Source organism: Nicotiana tabacum, chromosome 12 (assembly GCF_000715075.1).
Source record: "Nicotiana tabacum cultivar K326 chromosome 12, ASM71507v2, whole genome shotgun sequence".
NCBI lineage: Eukaryota > Viridiplantae > Streptophyta > Magnoliopsida > Solanales > Solanaceae > Nicotiana > Nicotiana tabacum.
The window spans coordinates 125942058-125961433 of record NC_134091.1 but is presented as its reverse complement, the minus strand read 5'-3'; the positions used below and the strand labels follow the sequence as shown (position 1 = coordinate 125961433).

The 19376-nt window shown below is 35.3% G+C and overlaps 3 protein-coding genes across 10 annotated transcripts; all 3 read left to right on the top strand.

The window, feature by feature from the left end:
• Positions 1-2030: 2030 nt before the first annotated feature.
• LOC107829372 (protein translation factor SUI1 homolog) lies at positions 2031-5495 on the top strand. The gene is made up of 5 exons (XM_016656842.2): positions 2031-2168; positions 4124-4223; positions 4432-4637; positions 4740-4793; positions 5204-5495. The coding sequence occupies exons 2-5, from the start codon at positions 4187-4189 to the stop codon at positions 5246-5248; spliced, it is 342 nt and encodes a 113-aa protein (XP_016512328.1). The 5' UTR covers positions 2031-2168; positions 4124-4186; the 3' UTR covers positions 5249-5495.
• A 2128-nt stretch (positions 5496-7623) lies between these two features.
• On the top strand, positions 7624-14037 carry LOC107829371 (DDRGK domain-containing protein 1). 7 transcript variants are annotated; one of them, XR_001657902.2, is made up of 11 exons: positions 7624-7761; positions 8144-8290; positions 9064-9169; positions 9786-9892; positions 11971-12072; positions 12145-12306; positions 12729-12785; positions 13057-13093; positions 13199-13415; positions 13544-13628; positions 13736-14037. XR_001657902.2 is itself a non-coding variant. In XM_016656839.2 (10 exons), the coding sequence occupies exons 2-9, from the start codon at positions 8171-8173 to the stop codon at positions 13402-13404; spliced, it is 897 nt and encodes a 298-aa protein (XP_016512325.1). In that variant the 5' UTR covers positions 7624-7761; positions 8144-8170; the 3' UTR covers positions 13405-13415; positions 13544-14037. The 7 variants fall into 7 exon arrangements, 3 of the variants coding, with proteins under 3 accessions (XP_016512325.1, XP_016512326.1, XP_016512323.1); XR_012697490.1 differs by having other exon boundaries at positions 13494-13628; XR_001657903.2 differs by having other exon boundaries at positions 13199-13433.
• Positions 14038-15260: 1223 nt separating this feature from the next.
• On the top strand, positions 15261-19146 carry LOC107829370 (COBRA-like protein 10). Of its 2 annotated transcripts, none has more exons than XM_016656836.2 (3): positions 15261-16126; positions 16851-18293; positions 18799-19146. In XM_016656836.2, the coding sequence occupies exons 1-2, from the start codon at positions 15526-15528 to the stop codon at positions 18272-18274; spliced, it is 2025 nt and encodes a 674-aa protein (XP_016512322.1). In that variant the 5' UTR covers positions 15261-15525; the 3' UTR covers positions 18275-18293; positions 18799-19146. The 2 variants fall into 2 exon arrangements, with proteins under 2 accessions (XP_016512322.1, XP_016512321.1); XM_016656835.2 differs by having other exon boundaries at positions 15263-16126; positions 18790-19146.
• Positions 19147-19376: the final 230 nt, after the last annotated feature.

Below are 19376 nucleotides of genomic sequence, written 5' to 3'. Positions count from 1 at the left end.
CTTTATACCTTCCTATCAAGGGTCGTGTCCTCGGTCAGCTGAAGTTGCACCATGACTTGCCTAATCACCTCTCCCCACCTCTTCTTTGGCCTACCTCTATCTCTCTGTAGGCCCTCAAATGTCAACCTCTCACACCTCCTCACCGGGGTGTTTGTGCTCCTCCTCTTCACATGACCAAACCACCTAAGCCGCGCTTCCCGCATCTTATCCTCAATAGGGGCCACACCCACCTTATCGCGGATAACCGCATTTCTGATCCTATCTAACCCGGTATGTCCGCACATCCATCTCAACATCATCATCTATGCTACCTTCATCTTCTGGACTTGCGCGATCTTAACTGGTCAACATTCAGCCCCATACAATATCGTAGGTCTGACCACCACTCTGTAGAACTTACCCTTAAGTTTCGGTAACAACTTCTTGTCACACAAAACACCGGAAGCTAGTCTTCATTTCATCCATCCTGCCCCAATACGATGTGTGACATCTTCATCAATCTCCCCGCCCCCTTTGAATAAAAGACCCAAGGTACTTAAAACTGTCTCTCCTAGGGATGACCTACGATTCCAGCCACACATTCCCTTCCCCTCCTTGAGCCTCGCCACTGAACTTATACTCCAAGTATTCTGTCTTGGTCATACTCAACTTGAAACCTTTAGATTCCAGGGTCTGACTCCATACCTCTAATTGCAACTAGTTAATTCCGCCATTAAATTTTATATTAAATTATATAGTATTTGATTAGTCATGAGAAAATAATAATTTTTGCGTAACAATGGAGCGTTTGATCGGTTGCATAACAAAGACATAATCTATCTTAAGGCCCCGTTTGTCCATAAACTTTTTCTCCTTTTTTTCAAAAAAAAAAATTCAAAAATATGTTTGTCCATGAAATTTGCAAGTTTTTTGAAATTTTTCGAAAATGAGTTTTTTAAAAATCAAAAAAGTGATTTTGACTACTTTTTCAAAATTTTCAGATTTTTTTTTCACTCACAAAAAAACAACATATTTTCAAGTGAAATGCATGTCCACACATAATTTCAAATTTCAAATACCATTTTCCAACTTAACTCCAAATACTACTTTCTTCTTTCAAAAATTATAATTTTTATGTATAAATGCCTACTAAGATTCATAACTAATTAGAGTCAGCGGCGTACGCATGATTTTTCATAAGCGGTGTCAGAATTTTAAATAGTAAACAAATAATAATTCACTATAACATCATATTAAAAAAATATAATTCGAATTATTTTATAGAACATAACTCAAGTATCTTACTAAATATGAATTTTTATTTTTTAAAATATATTTAATATAACCTCATTAGAAATAATACTAAATACCTTTATTATATATAGAACACCAAGTAATCACACAAAAACTCACCATTCATTGGATTATACAAATTTTTATAGATTCGAACTAGTGACATAGTCAAGAAAAACAAAGCGCCTAATCAGTTGCTACATGTCTATTGTTGTCGAGCGGTGTCACTTTATTAAATTATTTCTTTTTTCTGTTGGATTTTTATTATAAATACTTATTTAGTAAAATTTCCGTCCAAACGGTGTCACCGCTTGAGCTAAGGTAAATCCGCCTCTGATTAGAGCTTTTGGTGGCAACGTTAATATATTTAAATAATATAAATCAAGTAATTTTGTGCATAACAAAATTTTCATTATAAATTCTCCTGTAACAATTCTAATAATTCTAACAATTTTTGTAAAATATTTTTTATTTTCACTCGGCCGCATTGAAATTCGACTAATTTTGAATTCACGTCCGCCTAATGCCCATCAAAGGTGGAATCATTATTCCTCATTATAATTTTTTTCGTATCGATAGCTTGAATCCGAGATCTCTTGAATTTTATTCATCTCACCACAACCATAATTTTATCATTACCATTTACCATTGTATAAATAATTGCTAAATTATAATTCCGGCATATTTTTTCCTTTGGGTTTTTCAAATTTATAACTCCATTAATAATAAATAAAAATAAAAATAAACGAGGCCTAAGTATTTTTCGTCCTTAACCGACACAGCCCAAAACCCGAGAGCCTTTATATCTTACTTTTCCCATTGTAATCAACTATTCTACGTGCACTCTATTTGCTCAGACTTATCCGAATCTCTCCAAACCCTAGTTTTCGGATCAGGTAATCTCTAATTCCCAATTCTTTTGTAATCTTTATAATCTTCAGATCCGCTAAATTAACCTGTCTCCAGATTTTACATGTGATAAAAATCAGATTTTTATTTGGAAGTTGCTATCTTTCTGGGGATTTTATTTAACAGTTATTCGATTTATATAGCTTAGCAAATATTGTGTTATGGGTTATTCTCGTTTTTCATGTGATAAAATTCAGATTTTTTTGTGATAGTTGGTATCTTTTTGGGAATTTTATGTTACAGTTATTCGATTTATATGGCTTAGCAAGTATAGTGCTTTGGGTTTTTCTTTGTCCGCTGAATTAAACTGTATCTAGCTTTTACATGTGATAAAAATCAGATTTTTATCTGAAAATTTGTACTCCTCGTTTTTTGGGTATTTTATTTTGAAGTTACTTGATTTGCATAGATTAGCAAATAAGGTGTTTTGGGCTGTTCTTGCTTTTACATGTGATAAAAATTAGATTTTTATTTTGGAACTGGAATCTTGTTGGGAATTTCATTGAACTGTTACTCGAATTATATGGCTTAGCAAATATGGTGTTTTGGGTTCTTTTTTGGCCGCTGAATTAAATTGTCTCTCTAGTTTTTACATGTGATAAAAATTTGATCTTTATTTGAAAACATGTACTCCATTTTTCGGTATTTTATATAACAGTTACTCTATTTATATAGCTTAGAAAATAGAAAGTATGGATTTTTTTGGGAGTTTTACTCTATAGTTATTGGATTTATCACCTAACTAATCTTTTGTTTTTACTTGTGATAAAGATCAGATTTTTATTTGAAACTGATATCTCTTTGGGAAATTTATTTAACAGTTATTATATTTGTATAGCTTAGTATTGTGTTTTGGGTCTTTTTTGCTCAACCGTTTTCATGCCTTCGATTGTTGCCTTATGAAATGGTATAAGAATCAGATTGTTCCTCTGAAGAACTGTTACCCTGTTGGGGAATTTAGTCTACAGCTTTTTGTTCTATCACTTAGCTTGTTTTTTGATTTGGGTTAATTTGTTAGCCTAAGTTTGGTTATCTGATGTGGTTTCATGCCTTTGATTGTTACTTTAATCATGAAAGCTTATAAAAACCAGATTTTTCTTTGAATAACTATTATCTTGTCACTATCTTTCTTTACTGTTCTTCAATTTCTATGGCTTTATAGTTTATAGATCTTTTGTTTTGGCGTTTCATTTGTTTGCCTGATTTTGGTTATTTCCATGCCTTGCAATGTTATTTTTGCTGTGAAACCTTTTAAAAATCGGATTTTTCTTTGAAGAGCTGGTAACTTGTCGGGAATTTCATTAGTTCGGTTAGTTTAGTGAGCCCTATTTTGGTTATTCGACGTCGTTTCATGCCTGATATGTTTGTCTCTGTCATGAATCTTAGTGGTCGACAGTTTTTCCAGATTTGTTTATAATGAAGAATTCATCTTTTTATTTATTTATATAATCTGTATATTTTAAATAACAATCTCTTCTTTTGGATTGTTCTATTAGCTCAATGTTTTTACTTGATGTGGTTTCATGGCTTTGATTGTTGTATTCGTCATGAAATCTTGGTGTGAGATGGCTTTCCCAGACCTGTTAGTAATAAAGGATTCATCTTTCTTCTCTGTACGGGTTTTTTGGTATTTGTGCCATGGGTTTTCTTCATCTTTCTGTTTCCAGAACTATGTCTTCTGGCTTTTATTCTAGTTATTACCACTTTTTTCCCTTTTGCTTCTATTCTATCCAGCTATATGAGTGCAAGTTTGGTTGTATTTTAAGTCCTGTGTCACTTGTGATCATTACACATCAGATGAGATAATCTATCTTCGCATACTGCAAGTTTGTTTAGGTAGATGCTTTCGATATTCATGTTGGCATGTGTTGATATAATTGATGAATGACATATTTGCTTATGATTTCTGGTTGTATAATTGATGAACTTTTTCTCTACCCAGGTCTGAGCATCCAAGTTTTGTGATTTCAGCGCGCTTGTTGTCTTCCATTCTCTGAAAAGTTTCATGTCTGAGCTCGACCTCCAAGTTCCCACTGCTTTTGGTATGCAACTCATTTGATATAACATTATTTTTGGTGTTTCTATCATACTTCTAATTCTGTTTCATTTTCTTTTAGAAGCTTGCAACGGGCAATTTATTTTATGTTGTATTTTGATGGATTAGATGCGAAGGGCACATGAAAAAAATTATCTTGCTGGTTATTTATGATATATAATTGAGCTATATGGTTGCTTTGATTTCATCCTTAGATCCCTTTGCTGAGGCAAATGCTGACAATTCTGGAGCTGGGTCAAAAGATTATGTACACATTCGCATACAGCAAAGGAATGGTCGGAAAAGCCTGACAACTGTTCAAGGGTTGAAGAAAGAATTCAGCTACAATAAAATACTGAAGGACCTAAAAAAAGAGTTTTGCTGCAATGGTACTGTTGTCCAGGATCCAGAACTAGGCCAGGTTTGTGTTAGGGAGATTGTTATCTGTCTGTTAAATGTCTTACAACATCATGGTCATTTTTGAGTGTTGTGACTAATATGCCGGTGATTATTGTTTTTGAAGGTTATTCAACTCCAGGGTGATCAGAGGAAGAACGTTTCTGCATTTCTTGTCCAGGTGATTGCTCTTTACGTCAGCCAATAACTCTCTCTTGTTCATTTTAAGTATATGCTGCCATCATGAAGATGTGTGCTAAATACGTTATCCTTGAATTCACTATCAATATCAAAAAATCTTCAATCATTGTACTGATTCAGCATAGTTAGTTCTTCCTTAAATTTTCAACTGTAGCGAGTGGCTATTTTAGTTCACTAACGACATAATTCTCTTTTAGTCGTGCTATTTTTGTTGGTATTATTTGCTGAAAATCTCTCCCAGAATAGAGAAAACAAGCAACGAGGGAATTGTAGACACAACTAAGTTCTTTAAGCTTGACTGAACTGTCATGTTGTGATATTTAGTTTTGGTGGATGTAGTTTTAATGTTTTATCATTGCTAATTTCTTCTCCTTTAACATTTGGAAACAGGCTGAAATCGTGAAGAAAGAGCACATCAAAATTCATGGTTTCTGATTGCCATCATCACTCATCGTGCAGTTATCATATTTGTCGTGCCAGTGCAGGAAATGCTATCCAAACTTAGTGATAATAAAGTTTCCTAGTGTGTTTTAATCAAAAATTGCTAGTGTTGGTTTTCTGCTGGTTTGATATAAATGCTGTGTTTCCCCTCGACTTTCTGCCTCGTAGTTATGGATTCTGTTATATTTTCCAGCACAAACATTGTGCATGCGAATACAATTAATGGCTTTATCATTTTTCAGATGTTGTTATGTATGCTTTGTGTTTTTGTGCATCCCTACCAGATTTAGTGTAGAGTTCCGTGGGGTTCTTTTTACAGATGAGGTACGATTTGTTTGTTTTTATTTCATAATATTTGTTCATTTCTCTCAGTCTAGTCTTACGAGGAGAAAAACGCATGATTGGTGTATTGGGTATTTACATTAGTGTTCCGATTAATTTATCATATGTGGCCCATTAAAGAGGAGATAATTTCTCGCTAATAAGATTTTTTTTCATTCCTAAAGTTGGAAATTTATCTCCTTAATAAGGGTGAAGGATTCTATTCTTTGATGGTAAACAACAGACGATTCATTGTGTTATGATTAATACTGCACTTACTACATCAATCACACTTTAGTTTGATCTTGTCAGATGTAAAATTGATAACCTGTCTGGCCAAGTTTTTTTTTGGGCTAAAATTCTTTTTTTTATCCCCAAAAGTGTTTTTGGCAAAAAATTGAGGTGTTTGGCCAAGTTTTTAGAAGAAAAAAAAAGTGATTTTGAGGAGGAACAGAAACAAATTTTGAGAAGCAGAAAAATGTAGCTTTTCTTCAAAAATATATTTTTGAGAAATAATTTTGAAAAAAATATACTTAGAATAATTTTTAAAAGTTTGGTCAAACACTAATTATTGCTTAAAAAATATTTTTAAATTAAATAGTCAAATACAAAATGATTCTCACAAAAAATACTTTTTTGAAAAGTATTTTTAAAAAAAATACTTCTCAAAAGAAGCAGATTTTAGAAGGCCAAACAAACTATTAAAGTAAATTTGTCACCTTAATGCAGCATGTCCTAGCGAGGCAAATGGTGAATGATTTTTGTACGTACTACGAGCTAAGTGACATTTGACCATAAGGAGAGAAAGAATCGAATTCTGTTGTTCGTTTTCGTTTTGTATGTATCATATTTACGTCCACACGTTTTTTCTAGATGTTTTATTTTAAAAATATAGAGTATTTCTCGATTTGTGTGTATCATTCTTGCACATAAGGGTCATTCTAAATTATTTTGTATCATCCTACATTTATTGGATTTCTCGGAAGGTACACTTGAATTCAGAGACGAAGTTAAGATTTAAAGTGTATGAATTCTAAATTTTAAGATAAGATTGTGACCTAAAACTAGTTTTTATTTCTTAGTTAGTTAGATTTTCAAAGAAAAAGTAAAAAAAACGAAAGTTTGGAACTTAAATGTTTCTTTTTGACTTTTGGAATTTTCTTTGTTTTAATTCTTAGTTTAGGTTTTTGTTTTTTAAAGAAAAAGTAACAGAAAAACGCGCTGCTTTCAAAGGGAGTCGAACCCATGCATTTTCCCTGGAACCCAAAACCTTTGCCACTGAACCAAACCCTATTTGTTACTGGGTTCAGCGTAATTTATCTATATAGTTAATAAAAATATTTCAGCACAAATACAGGATCCGGAAAAAATCTCTGAATTCGCCCGAACCCGCCTATAGCTCCGACCCTGCTTACATCCATTCTCAAAGATGCTTTCTCTTGAAGTCTTTCATTCAATTTACTGTTAGATTACCTAAAGTCTAACTATAAATACTTAAAAAGGAACATACGGCACGAATAAATTAATAATGTTGACAAGATTATAAGTAAAAAATAATTAAAAATAAAATAAGAAAACATTCTTTACATTGTGAAGATATATAGCTTAAGGGGTCATTTGGTTGTGGTACTGAAAATATCATAAATCTCGCATAAGATAATAAAGTGCTTGATTTGTTGTTAAAGGAGAAAAAGAAATGCCGCATAAGTCATAACTAATGCAACGTTGGTTGACGATGTTAACAAATACAGTATATGTATTACGTTATGGATTTTTTTTTATGCTGGATAGAATGTGAAATAAGAATTATATATTAACAGGCGTGGGGATTAAATTATGTAAAAACAAATGTAATTTCCCAAGAATGACCTTTAGAAAAAAGAGGGGTAAAATACAAAATTGTTTGGCAGTCAAATCTAATTATATTTGTTAGCAAAAGTTGTATAAAATATATATTATATGTGTATAATAATACTTATATATAAAAAAAATATATTTTGTCTAATATTATTTTTGAGAGCGATTAAAAATATAAAGGAGAGCCACCACATTCTGATAAAAAATGAACTTCAAATTGGACCCGAGATCTTATTCATCATTTCGGTTCATCCACCGTCTGACGATCGTCTCCAGAATTGCTTTTTTCCGTCTCTTTCTCCGGTGACCGCCGGCGATCCCATTCTCAGGTAGGTTCCCTCTCCTCCTCATCCTCCTCTCTCTCTCTCTCTCTCTCTCTCTCTCTCTCTCTCTCTCTCTCTCTCTCTCTCTCTCTCTCTCTCTCTCTCTCTCTCTCTCTCTCTCTCTCTCTCTCTCTCTCTCTCTCTCTCTCCTTCTCCCCTTTTCCATTGCTCTTACTACATAAACCCTAATCCCATTGTTAATCACGTTAATGTGTCGAATACGACTGTAATTCGGTTGCAGTACTTTTCCTCTGCGTAAATAGATTGAAATCTAATTTTTAGTCTTCGTTGTAAGTTTGATTTGATTTCAGTGCAAACTTAAACTCATAATGGAGAACATGTTTTTTCTCGTAGCTCACTTATCATGCCTTGTGTATTGCATTAATAGACAGGATACTGCACTAAGTATTGAAAAATGGAGGACATGTTGGTGGCGATTCTGTCGATGCTTCTGGTTCTAGCATTAGTTCCGCTTTATCTGTGGAAGCGCCGCCAAAATTCTGAGTCTTCGGGAGAACATGAAGATGAAGCTCAGGTTGACTTGCTTTTCCTTTTGGTCGCTATTTTCTTGCTTCTTGTCTTCTGTTACAAACTTGGGGATTAAGAGGATTATACTTGTAAGTTCTCTGGTACAAAGTGACGGGGAGAGGGGATTGATTCTTTGACCTTCCTAACTAAAGCGTGATCTGCGGGTGGGTATGACACTGTTGTCAGGGTTTGAGAATATTATGAACTGATCTTAGGACTAAAATTTTGGTATAAGCAGATAATCAATTGTCCTTGTCCCATTTCATATAAAAATATTTGACTGGATATGAGTTTAAGATGTTAAATGAATATATTGATGACAGTGGGAGAAACAATTAGATTAATGGTTATAAGTTAGTTTGATAAACAAAATATCACATCATGTATAAAATTTGAACACCTCAAAAGGTAGAGGTAAGGTCTGCTTACACACTGCCCTCCCCAGACCCCACAATGTGGGATAATACTGGGTATGTTGTTGTATAAAATATAAACAGTTTTTGAATTCTTGAAAGTGTGAAAGTCGTAAAGAGATGGAATTATGTTGAACATCTTGGGAATTGGGATATCCTGAAATGGGGAAAGTGTCATATAAATCGGGACGGAGGGACTAATAGACATTTAGATGTCAGCATAATACACTCATTAAGGTGACACTACATGAGGGACTTGTAAAAGGTGCCTCGGTGTTGTTCAAGCGTCATCGAATTTAGAGAAATAAGAAATTAACACATGCTGCAAATTTAGCAAGAACTGAAATCATTACTGGCTAAATATCAGGTTGAGCAGAGGGAAGCTGTAATAAGAGCCACTGCTACGCGTCGAATGCGTCGAAGACCAGCTTCTTCAGCTGCTAGCACATCTTCGGCTGCAGCCACTATAGATGGTATTCTGCTAGATCTCTTGCTTTATAGGAACCGTTTGATTAATTTTCTTCTGGTAATGTCTATTTATATATTTTTTCCATATCTGTTTAGCTTGTTTATATTTTTAAAATCTAAAGATAAAGTATCATTTTTTTATGTGATGTTTTTCTAGTAATTATCATGTTCATATGGTTTCAACTTTCAAGTTGAAAGGTAAAAAGAAATAGGCAACTGTTTCTCACCTTTGAGCCCCTTTTTCAAAGTAGAATGCAAGATAAGACTACAGGAGGAGTCACTTCCATTCATTGAACATGAGCCTAAATAGCTGCGGCTTATTGGATTGGCTATAAGTTTGTTGCCTTATGTTCATCCCCATTGTGGTAACTTCATATGTAAATTAATGAGTCGAACGAGAAGTAAAGGGCTACCATTCGTGGACAAGGACATGATTATTGTTACTTTTCCTTGTTACTAAGATGTATTTATCTTAATGACCTTTAGGTGGCCTAGTTCTTCCTGATTATTGTCTCCTAACTGCTGCGCCCATGCTTTAGGTGCACTTGGTCAAGTTGATGCTACTTGGTGACTGATTCATGTTTATTTATTTATTTTTTTTTAATTTTCAAATATCTGCAGATCTGGGTGATGACAGTGATGATGAAGCTGCTGGAGATGGATATTATACTGCAAAATCATCAAAGAAAAAGGAAAAGAAACGTCAAGAGCGGGAAGCACAAAGACAGGTACCTCAAACTTTTAAGCATTTGCCTACATCCTTGCAAAAGTTAATCGTTCTGAACTTTATTACATAGCAAAATTCTCATAATCTTAACAAGTACAATTTGTTAGTAACAAGCTTGATGCTTGTGATTCGTATGCTCCCCTTTGAGAGGGGGTGTACTGATTGTAATTATTGCAACATATATCAAGCATAGGATAGAAAAATGTCCAAACGATGGGATTAGCTATTATCAGAAATATGTCAGCAATGTATAGTATGAGCATACAAGTGTTTAATGACATTTCTATGCTTATCAAACCTTTAGTTTTTCTCTAGTTTATTTTCTTAATTGAGGCCGGAATAAATTATATAGACACCTAATAATCATGGGAGGCCAAAACTTGGGACAAATTTTTGTCGACCCAAGGAGAGTTCACATGGGAATAGAGGAGGTAAAAAAGTAATGTTCATCTAGCACCCTATTTTGCTATAATAGGTCTGCAAAGCAATCTAGTTATATTAGGATTTTTTTTTACTGCAGTAAGTGGAATATTATTAACAAAAGCATCAAGAAGATGCATAGATTACATAAGAGAGAAGTTATCAGCCCAAAAATGACAAAAAACCCTATCATAGAGCTAAGGAGCTGATAAATTCCATGTCAAGACTAAATACAGGGGTTTGGTTAACCCAACAAAAAAGATTAACCAAACATCTGGCCGTGAGTGTATGGTTGGCAGTTGAAATGCCATCAAAGCATCTTTTATTCCATTCTGCCCATATGTACCACAAAATACAAGCAAGAATGAAAGTCCAGATCCTTTTGATGGACTTCCCAACTTTCTATGAGCTCCAGCTCACAAAGGCCTCTCTGACATTGCATGGCATAGACCAATGCAGTCCAAAAAGTGATAAAAACATGTTAATGTCTGCTGAAACTGAGCAATGAAGGAACAAGCGATTTATTGATTCTGAAATTATATTAGGATTTAGTTTCTTATTCTTGTTTCCTCTTTAGTTTGTCAATTATTAGGTGTTTGTCCCCTGATTGTTGGAGGACCTTTTGTTTTTAATAATGCAAAATTAATTTCAGAATTCTCTTTTGGTTTTGGCTAGTTCCTTGGTTAAAGAGAACTAGGAATGCTGGTTTGCATAGGATATGAGTTCTTTGCGTCCTTTTTTGTTATAAATACTGCTAACTACAACATTGTATGCTGAACATCTTTAGGCAATTATAGCATCTTGATCGGTTGTTACTAACTACCTTCAGGATTCAGCCTGAATCGATAAGTAAAACCGAAAATAAACCCTTAACCTTCAGGATTCAGCCTGAATCGATAAGTAAAACCGAAAATAAACCCTTCATCTCAAAATGATAGAAAAGAAAGAGTGTTAGGTTTTCTCCTAGGGCTTTGGTCTAGTAGTAAGAGCGCAACAAGTGATGTGTGGATTAGGCGTATTACACAGACAAAAGGCAGGTAAAGTGGAGAACGGTTTTTTTTTTTTGGGGGGGGGGGGGTTGTTATCTTGCATGGTTTTAACTCGAATTGTGCGCCACTGATCCTCGAGGATTTCTCAGTTATTAAAGAGAAAAAGAAAGAGTGCAAGGTTTTCCAACATAACATAAAGCATTTTATGAACTCAATTTAGGCAGGTCCTGGATGCAACTATGAAGAATAGTTAGAAATTCTAAATGTTTGAAAAAAGATGGAAATGGAACAGTAGTATACTTAATTGATAAATGGAACTGAATCTCTTTGGTCTCATTCAATTTATGTGATGGTTAAAAGTTCAGTCTGCACCTGGTTGCTTGCCTTTCACCTAATGGTTGGTGAAATCACATCTTGCTGATGAAAAGCAGAAGAATGGCATGGGTTAACACATTTTGCAGTGTGTCACCTTAGAATTAAACCCCCCTCCAAGAGTCATGAATACCATCTTAAGTTATACTGCACATGGCTAGTCTTTTAAACTCGGAACTGAATAAAGCTGTTGAAACAACACTGGTTTCTTCTGAGAAATGTGCATTTCTATTGCCTCATGCAATTTTTAGAAATTGAAAATCAGTATTGGTTATGATTCTTCTCATTGACTATATAGGCTGAAGAAGCTTCTCGGGAATCGAAACAGACAAAGCAAAGTCGCTATGATGACATCAGGAGGAGGAAGGAGGAGGAGCGTGAAGCTAAAGAGCGTGCACTGGTGAGTATGTGTTTGTGGAATCACTTGATGTGTTGCAGGACTCTTTTGAGAAAACTGGGATAATCTGTGTAGGAAGAAGAAGCTAAGGCTCGACAGGCCAAAGAAGAAGAAGCTGCTGCATTGGAGTTTGAAAAATGGAGAGGCGAAATTTCAGTTGATGCTGAAGGAACAACTGAAAATGAAATACAGGATGGAAGCCAGGGTCTGCTTTTTGATTTTGTGGAATACATTAAGGTAATTTTATTCATGCCAGTTGACCAATGACTAACCAAAGATTCATATACTATATCTGCATTTTTCCTCTTCTTTTTCTTTTGCCTTTTGGATGTGGTGGGATCTTTTCTTTCTTGATAAGTAAGTTTTTCTCTATTTTGCACTAGAATCTTTTGACACTACGCAGACTACTTAAGCTTTATGTTGCTCGGACTCTCCGAAAATGTGTCCGGGTACGTGTCGGATCCTCCGAAAGTAGTGTATTTTTAGAGGATCCGACACGAGTGCGGCAGCATTTTGGAGAGTCCGTGCAACACAACTTAAGCTTGTATTTCAATGTATGGCTATAGCATGTATCTGAAACCAGTTTCAAGACACATAATTTGCAGTTTGGTGAAAATCATTGACATGAGTACATCAAATCTTCTTATTTACTGTCGCAGAAACACAAATGTGTGCCATTGGAAGATCTTGCTGCAGAATTCAAGTTAAGGACTCAGGTAAACACCTTTGTCATTATACCAATTTCTGGGTGTTGGTCACCATATCGCCTTTTTTTTCCCTGTGAAGAATAGTGCTTGTCAGTTTGGTCCTCTAAAAAGGAAGATCCAAGGAAGCTAGGTTATGTGATCTTCTTTTGCTTAGTGAAGTTGTAGAGTAAAGTTGCTCATCTTCCTAACATAAATAGGGATATATAATGTTTTCATTTTAGCTATATGCATTTCTTGAATTTCCCTTTTACTGCCCATTACTGCTTACTTTTTTATGCAGGAGTGTATCAATCGGATCAACTCTCTGGAAGAAATGGGTATTCTCCTTTTTATTTCTTAAAATTTTGGTTAGATTTTGTGCTTTCAAGAAGCCATGAATTCTTGTTCCTAAACAACCAAACATTTTGATGTGATTTCATCAGGGAGACTCTCTGGTGTCATGGATGATAGAGGGAAATACATATACATTTCACTAGAAGAAATGAAAGCTGTAGCTGACTATATTAGACGTGAAGGTAGGGTCAGTATCTCACACCTAGCTAGCAAGTCTAATCAATTCATTGACTTGGAACCAAAAGTAGAGTTGGTTGAGGATATAGGCAGCATCGAGGAGGCCACTGTTGCCTGATCTTAATGCGAGTACGTCTTCATGAACTTGTACGTGTAATTCTATGGAAGTCTAATGTGAAAAAATTGATATGCTTTACCCTAATTTAGATACATATCTTTCTCCTTCCTTTCTCCCTTTTCTGTCTCTTCAATTCCAGGTAAATGGTGGTTATGAAATTCCGAACTTGAGGATTCCAAGACACTTCCTGAAAATTTGCTGCTCAGAAAGCTGTCATTGGCGGGGTATAACCTCCTCCTGTTTGCGAGTATATTGCTGTGGCTACTCCTATGGATGTATATAAGTAGATAATTAGTTTACTAAAAGGACTTCTTTGGCAATTTCCTCCCAGGCTGGCTAAGTTTTGAAGAACAATTTGTCCTATAGTAGCAAATCAAACATGTCTTGGAACTATGTCTACAATTTTAGAGACCCGGTGTTGTTTTCTCGCTTACTTTCTGAGGCAGCTTGTGTCTCTCTTACTGATTTATCAGGTAGATTAGCCTTGCCTGAAAATCCTCTTAGCTGTCAATACCATGTTGAAGGTTTACTCATAACTCTTATAGGCAGCAGGACTAATTCATCTGTATTTTGTCCAATTAGACTAATGTAGAAACCAAAGGCATTACATGAAGAGTTCTTATTTTGCTGATACATTTAGAGTTTATTGAATTTATGGTTTCTGGTTGGGTATTGACAAATAATAGTGGTTTTCAAGAACCGGGCTTGAAATGAGGAAATGTCCGCTCTTATATAGTGTAGATTTCTTTGGATATGATGAGTTTTAATTCGAACTCCAGAAACTTTAGAAAAAGGAAATTGGAAATGCATGTTCGAGTTGTTACAGAATTATATCAACTCTACTGAGTTAAAGACCACCGAACCTACTAAGGGGTGTGGTGAGATGATTGGGATTCCTCCAGCTTTAACTAGAAGTTTGCTTTTACACCTTAGTGAGCCTATCTGGCGTGAATCCGGATTAATCGGGTAAGTCAGTGTCAAATATCGGATGGTTAAGTCGAAGGAAACCAAAGAAAACCACTGAACTTCTTATGCTGTAACTTTGGAAGTGTAGATCCTGTAATGGTTCAGACTCTTTGTGCATGTTTATGAAAGCATTGGACGAAAGAGGGGTTGAAAGTTGCTAGGGGTAGTATTTTTCTCTTGCTTGAGCCCCTTAAATAACAATATTAGTGTTTTTAAAAATAAATATAACTCAAAAAGTAATTTCCAATTTTATGTTCCTCTTTCCATCCGACCACCGTCATTGAAATAGACAATTTGCCATGTCAATTAAGCTAAAATTTGCAATCTAACTCCTCCATGTAAACAAGAAGTTAATTATTACTCCCTCTGTTTTAATTTGTGTGGACATTTTTTTTTAGTCCGTGCCAAAAAGAATGACTTATTTTCATATTTGGAAATAATTTACTTTTATGCAATGATTTATAGCCAAATAAAATACATGTACCTCATTTTACAGCACAAGTTCAAAAGTCTTTCCTTTTTTCTTAAACTCCGTACCCAGTCAAATGAGTTCACATAAATTGAAACGGAGTAAGATGTTAAAGAAATGTTCCATGCCACATTATTCTTTTTTTTTTCTTTTTCTTTTTTCCCTATGGTCCTAAAAATGTTAAAAAGCAGAAAAAAGATTTTTTTTTTGTAATATCTGCTTTTTTAACCATCTAGAAAGGTTCATTTAGCAAACATAGTAAATGTTAGAATCCTGTGTCCCGTCCGTAAAAATCGGGGAAAACTAGAGGAATAGCATTGAAGTTGAATAAGTCTTACAATTTTCTGTCTATTATTACTACAAGGCAGTTTTAACTGTCTGATGCATGGTTTCTCTTACTCCTACGTCGTTCATTTTTTTTGGTAATTGGCATTAATTAACTAATTTGGAATTGAGACGTTCTGATTGATGATTGCCGTGTGCGTTTTCACGCGGCATCAACAAATCGTCCTTCCTCTCCCTCTGCCGCCTCCCTCCTCCTCCTCTGCTTTCTTTGCATGAAAGCCAAAAATTTGAACAAAGATACATCTTAACAAAACAAGAACAACAACAAAATCAAAAAACAAAAACAACCAACATTGTCCATTTCCTTTTAAAAAAACAAAAAACATTATTAATTCCTTCAAATGATTGTAAGAAGTGAAGGAATGAAAATACCATGGAAAAATGCTGCCGCCATCTCTTGCTTTACACTAATCTTGTTATGTTATAACATTCAAATATCTAAAGCTCAAGACTACGGCGGCGGCGACGAGTCGTCTGTCCCGGCCGCACCACCGCCGGAGCAAGAGAACTGCGACGGCATATTCGTTTCATATACATTCGACAGCCGCGAAAGAGAATACCCGTTCGTAAAAAACGTATCAGCACAAGCATGGGCATTTAACTCCATGTTAACTGTTATTAATACTGGACTTTACGAGCTGAAATCTTGGAAAGTTCACGTTGGGTTTCAGCATAACGAGCTTTTAGTGTCAACTGACGGAGCTGTAGCGGTTGAAGGCGACGGATTTCCGATCAAAGTTGGGAAAAACGGCACAGTATTGGCAGGTTTTCCGCAGTCGGATTTGAAGACGGCGATTGATACGGCCGGAGATTTTAATCAGATGGCGGCGCAAGTGAAGATTAAGGGGACGCAATTTGGTGTTTCGCCAAAAGCAACTCCAATGCCTAAGACAATTAAGCTTCTTAATGATGGATATAAGTGTCCTGCTCCTAAGCGCTTCAGTACGTATATATTTTCACAATTTTATATGACAGATATTTGATTTGACACGAGCCTAAACATGCCGACTACTTTTTAAGAGCATGCGATCAGGGTGGATCCAGAGTAGGCGAAACATAAATTTATGAATAAACATTATCTAAAATAAGAACAAATAGTAGATATGAAGCCATAATTTTAAAATATAATAGGTTCAATACTAAATATTTTAAAGGTTGAACCCATAGAATTCAAATCCTGAATCCGCCCCCGCATATAATTATGGAGAGATTAGGAAGTTTAATCTTATTCAGTTTTCAACTATAAAAAATTGTTGTTCTTTTTGAAAGAAACTAAGAAAATAAAAGTAACTATTATATCTCTTCACAACAAGGATATAAAATATGCATATATAGCCGACTCTAACTAATAAGGAATTATCATGAATAATTGATTGTTTTCTATGTTTAAAGTCTATCTGCATTAAAATTTTGTTCTTCATGAGTATGATGAATATTTGCTCGGATCCTCGAAAAATGCCTTCGAGTATGTGTCGGATCTTCCAAAAATAATGCACTTTTGGAGGACCAGACATGGACGCTGCAACATTTTTGAAGGATTCAAGCTACATGGACTGATACAATGTGTCTGCTTTTGTATCTGATCAGAAAACTTTATAGTATTAGAATTTAAAGGATAGATCATACTGCTGAAAGTGTTTAATTTATCTGTTTGCAAAATATGCAGAAACTTATATGCATGCTTGCTGCAAGAGGGACCCCAAATTCAAGCCCAAGAATACTACTCTCAAGTTCATGCCTCGCCAATATGGAGACCTCTCGTTCACATACGACGTTCTATCCGCGTATGAGAACAAGTACCAAGCTCAAGTCACCATCGACAACCTCAATCCCTTAGGCCGTCTTGATCATTGGAACTTGACTTGGGAATGGATGCGAAACGAGTTCATTTATAGCATGAAAGGCGCATACACTCATAAAAAAGACCCTTCTGAATGCATTTACGGGCCTCAGGGACAATATTACAAGGATTTCGACTTCACAACTGTCCTGAATTGTCAAAAGAAGCCACTCATCTCGGATTTGCCACCCGAAAAGGAAAATGATGACAAACTTGGCAAGTTACCTTATTGTTGCAGAAATGGCACACTTTTGCCACCTACTATGAATGAGACTAAGGCAAGATCTATTTTTCAGCTTGAAGTCTTTAAACTTCCTCCTGATATGAACAGAACCGCCCTGTATCCGCCTCAGAATTGGAAAATTGAAGGTACGGTTAATCCGTCTTATAAATGTGGCCCTCCTGTTAGAGTAGATCCAACAGGATTCCCTGATCCTAGTGGAACGGGCATGACTTCTACTGCTGTGGCTAGTTGGCAAATTACTTGCAATATTACGCGTCCAAAGCCAAAAGAAAACAAATGTTGTGTTTCATTCTCAGCTTATTATGCTGATTCTGTTATCCCCTGCAACACTTGCGCTTGCGGCTGTCAACAGACGTCTAAATGTGACGCGAATAGAAAGCCATTGCTTCTCCCTCCACAAGCACTTCTTGTCCCTTTCGAAGACAGGGAAGAAATGGCGGAAGCCTGGAACGCGATCAAACATTTCGGTCCATTTCCTAAGAAACTCCCTTGTCCTGATAATTGTGGGGTGAGCGTAAATTGGCATGTTGATAGTGATTACAAGAGCGGATGGACAGCTCGAGTAACTCTCTTTAACTGGGGAAACGGCGCGTTTGAGGACTGGTTTACGGCCATTCAAATGAAGAAAAACATTGCTGAGGGATATGAAAATGTTTACTCTTTCAATGGTACTAAGTTACCTCAACGTAACGACACGATTTTCATGCAAGGTTTGCCTGGATTGAACTATTTAGTTGGAGAAGTGAATGGAACTAATCCTGATAAAGATCCAAGAGTGCCTGGAAAACAACAATCTGTGATTTCATTCTTGAAAAAACATACACCAAATATTAACATTCCTTCAGGAGATGGATTCCCTGCTAAAATATTCTTCAATGGTGAAGAATGTGCACTTCCAACTGATTTTCCCAAAAGAAATGCAGCATTCAAATCCCAAGTTGGCTTGTTGTCTGCAGTTTTGCTTGCTCTCCTCACTTTTCTTCTGTTGACAGATCAATTACACTGATTCCTATCCCTACAAGCTGGTATAGTCACATTTTCTTTTAACAAAACTAAAATTGTACAATATTTGTTGGTTTTTACTATAGAGTTTACGTTACATACATCGTTAAAAGTAAGTATTTTTTACACCATCAGGTCATCTTTACTTGTTGTAACAAGTACCTGCTTATTTTCAAGATTGAAAATGAGGCTTAACTGTAGATATTCTACAAATGACCTAATAGCGTAAAAAATTCTTTACATACGGTGTGTATAACTTAAGAAAGGGAGCCTTGGCGTAACTGGTAAAATTGCTGTCATGTGACCAGGAGGTCACGGGTTTAAGCCGTGGAAACAGCCTCTTGCATAAATGCAGGGTAAGACTGCGTACAATGGACCCTTGTGGTCCGGCTCTTACCCGGACCCCGCGTATAGCGGGAGCTTAGTGCACGGGGCTGTTTTTTGTGTGTGTATAACTTAAACTTTTATTATGTTGTTTTTGGTCAGTGCTTATTTATTACAGGGTTTTTCTGTTTCAAGATTTTATAGGTCAAATGGACATGAAGTTGGGAGTGTAAAGAAGAGAAGTGGATCAAGAAAAGAGACAAATTAGGCCTGATTTGCAATTTAGAAGACTGTAACAAAGTTGGGACAGAAAATGCATGTACTTTGTTTGATTGATGTATCATAATTAAACTTACCCACAAAATGAATATTTGACCCTTTTTTTCTTGTGTAGTGGAGTATGTTGGTGAGAGTTGGATATTGTTGAAAACTTTTTATGTTCTTCAATAGGAAGTACATAAAAATGGAATATAGAGTTTAGATTATATTCTTGTTCTTAAGCAGTATCAAGACAAGGAGTACTATATATTTCAATACATATTTCTGCTTAAATACTCTTCTTGAAATGATTGATTATCATGATTTCTATTAAACGACCCAAGGTAATTGATATGGAGCACCTTTTGAAGGAGTGAATTTTATTCTAAAAATATTATCTATATATATCTATATCTATACTATATTAAAAGCATGAAAATCCTTAGCGAAATATCGTTCGCCTATTTTACCCCTTTAAAATAGAGTTCACACTGAACAAAATAATCATTTAATTCTCTTCCTGA

What these genes read in the sequence shown, in the direction of transcription:
- LOC107829370 (XM_016656836.2), top strand. Translation starts at nt 15,526, where the DNA reads ATGATTGTAAGAAGTGAAGGAATGAAAATACCATGGAAAAATGCTGCC. An exon ending in TCCTGCTCCTAAGCGCTTCA is followed by an intron (nt 16,127 to 16,850) that starts GTACGTATATAT and finishes CAAAATATGCAG; the next exon opens with AAACTTATATGCATGCTTGC.
- LOC107829372 (XM_016656842.2), top strand. Translation starts at nt 4,187, where the DNA reads ATGTCTGAGCTCGACCTCCAAGTTCCCACTGCTTTTG. An exon ending in AGGATCCAGAACTAGGCCAG is followed by an intron (nt 4,638 to 4,739) that starts GTTTGTGTTAGG and finishes TTGTTTTTGAAG; the next exon opens with GTTATTCAACTCCAGGGTGA. An exon ending in TTTCTGCATTTCTTGTCCAG is followed by an intron (nt 4,794 to 5,203) that starts GTGATTGCTCTT and finishes ATTTGGAAACAG; the next exon opens with GCTGAAATCGTGAAGAAAGA.
- LOC107829371 (XM_016656839.2), top strand. Translation starts at nt 8,171, where the DNA reads ATGGAGGACATGTTGGTGGCGATTCTGTCGATGCTTCTGGTTCTAGCA. An exon ending in AGCGGGAAGCACAAAGACAG is followed by an intron (nt 9,893 to 11,970) that starts GTACCTCAAACT and finishes TTGACTATATAG; the next exon opens with GCTGAAGAAGCTTCTCGGGA. An exon ending in CAACTCTCTGGAAGAAATGG is followed by an intron (nt 13,094 to 13,198) that starts GTATTCTCCTTT and finishes TGATTTCATCAG; the next exon opens with GGAGACTCTCTGGTGTCATG.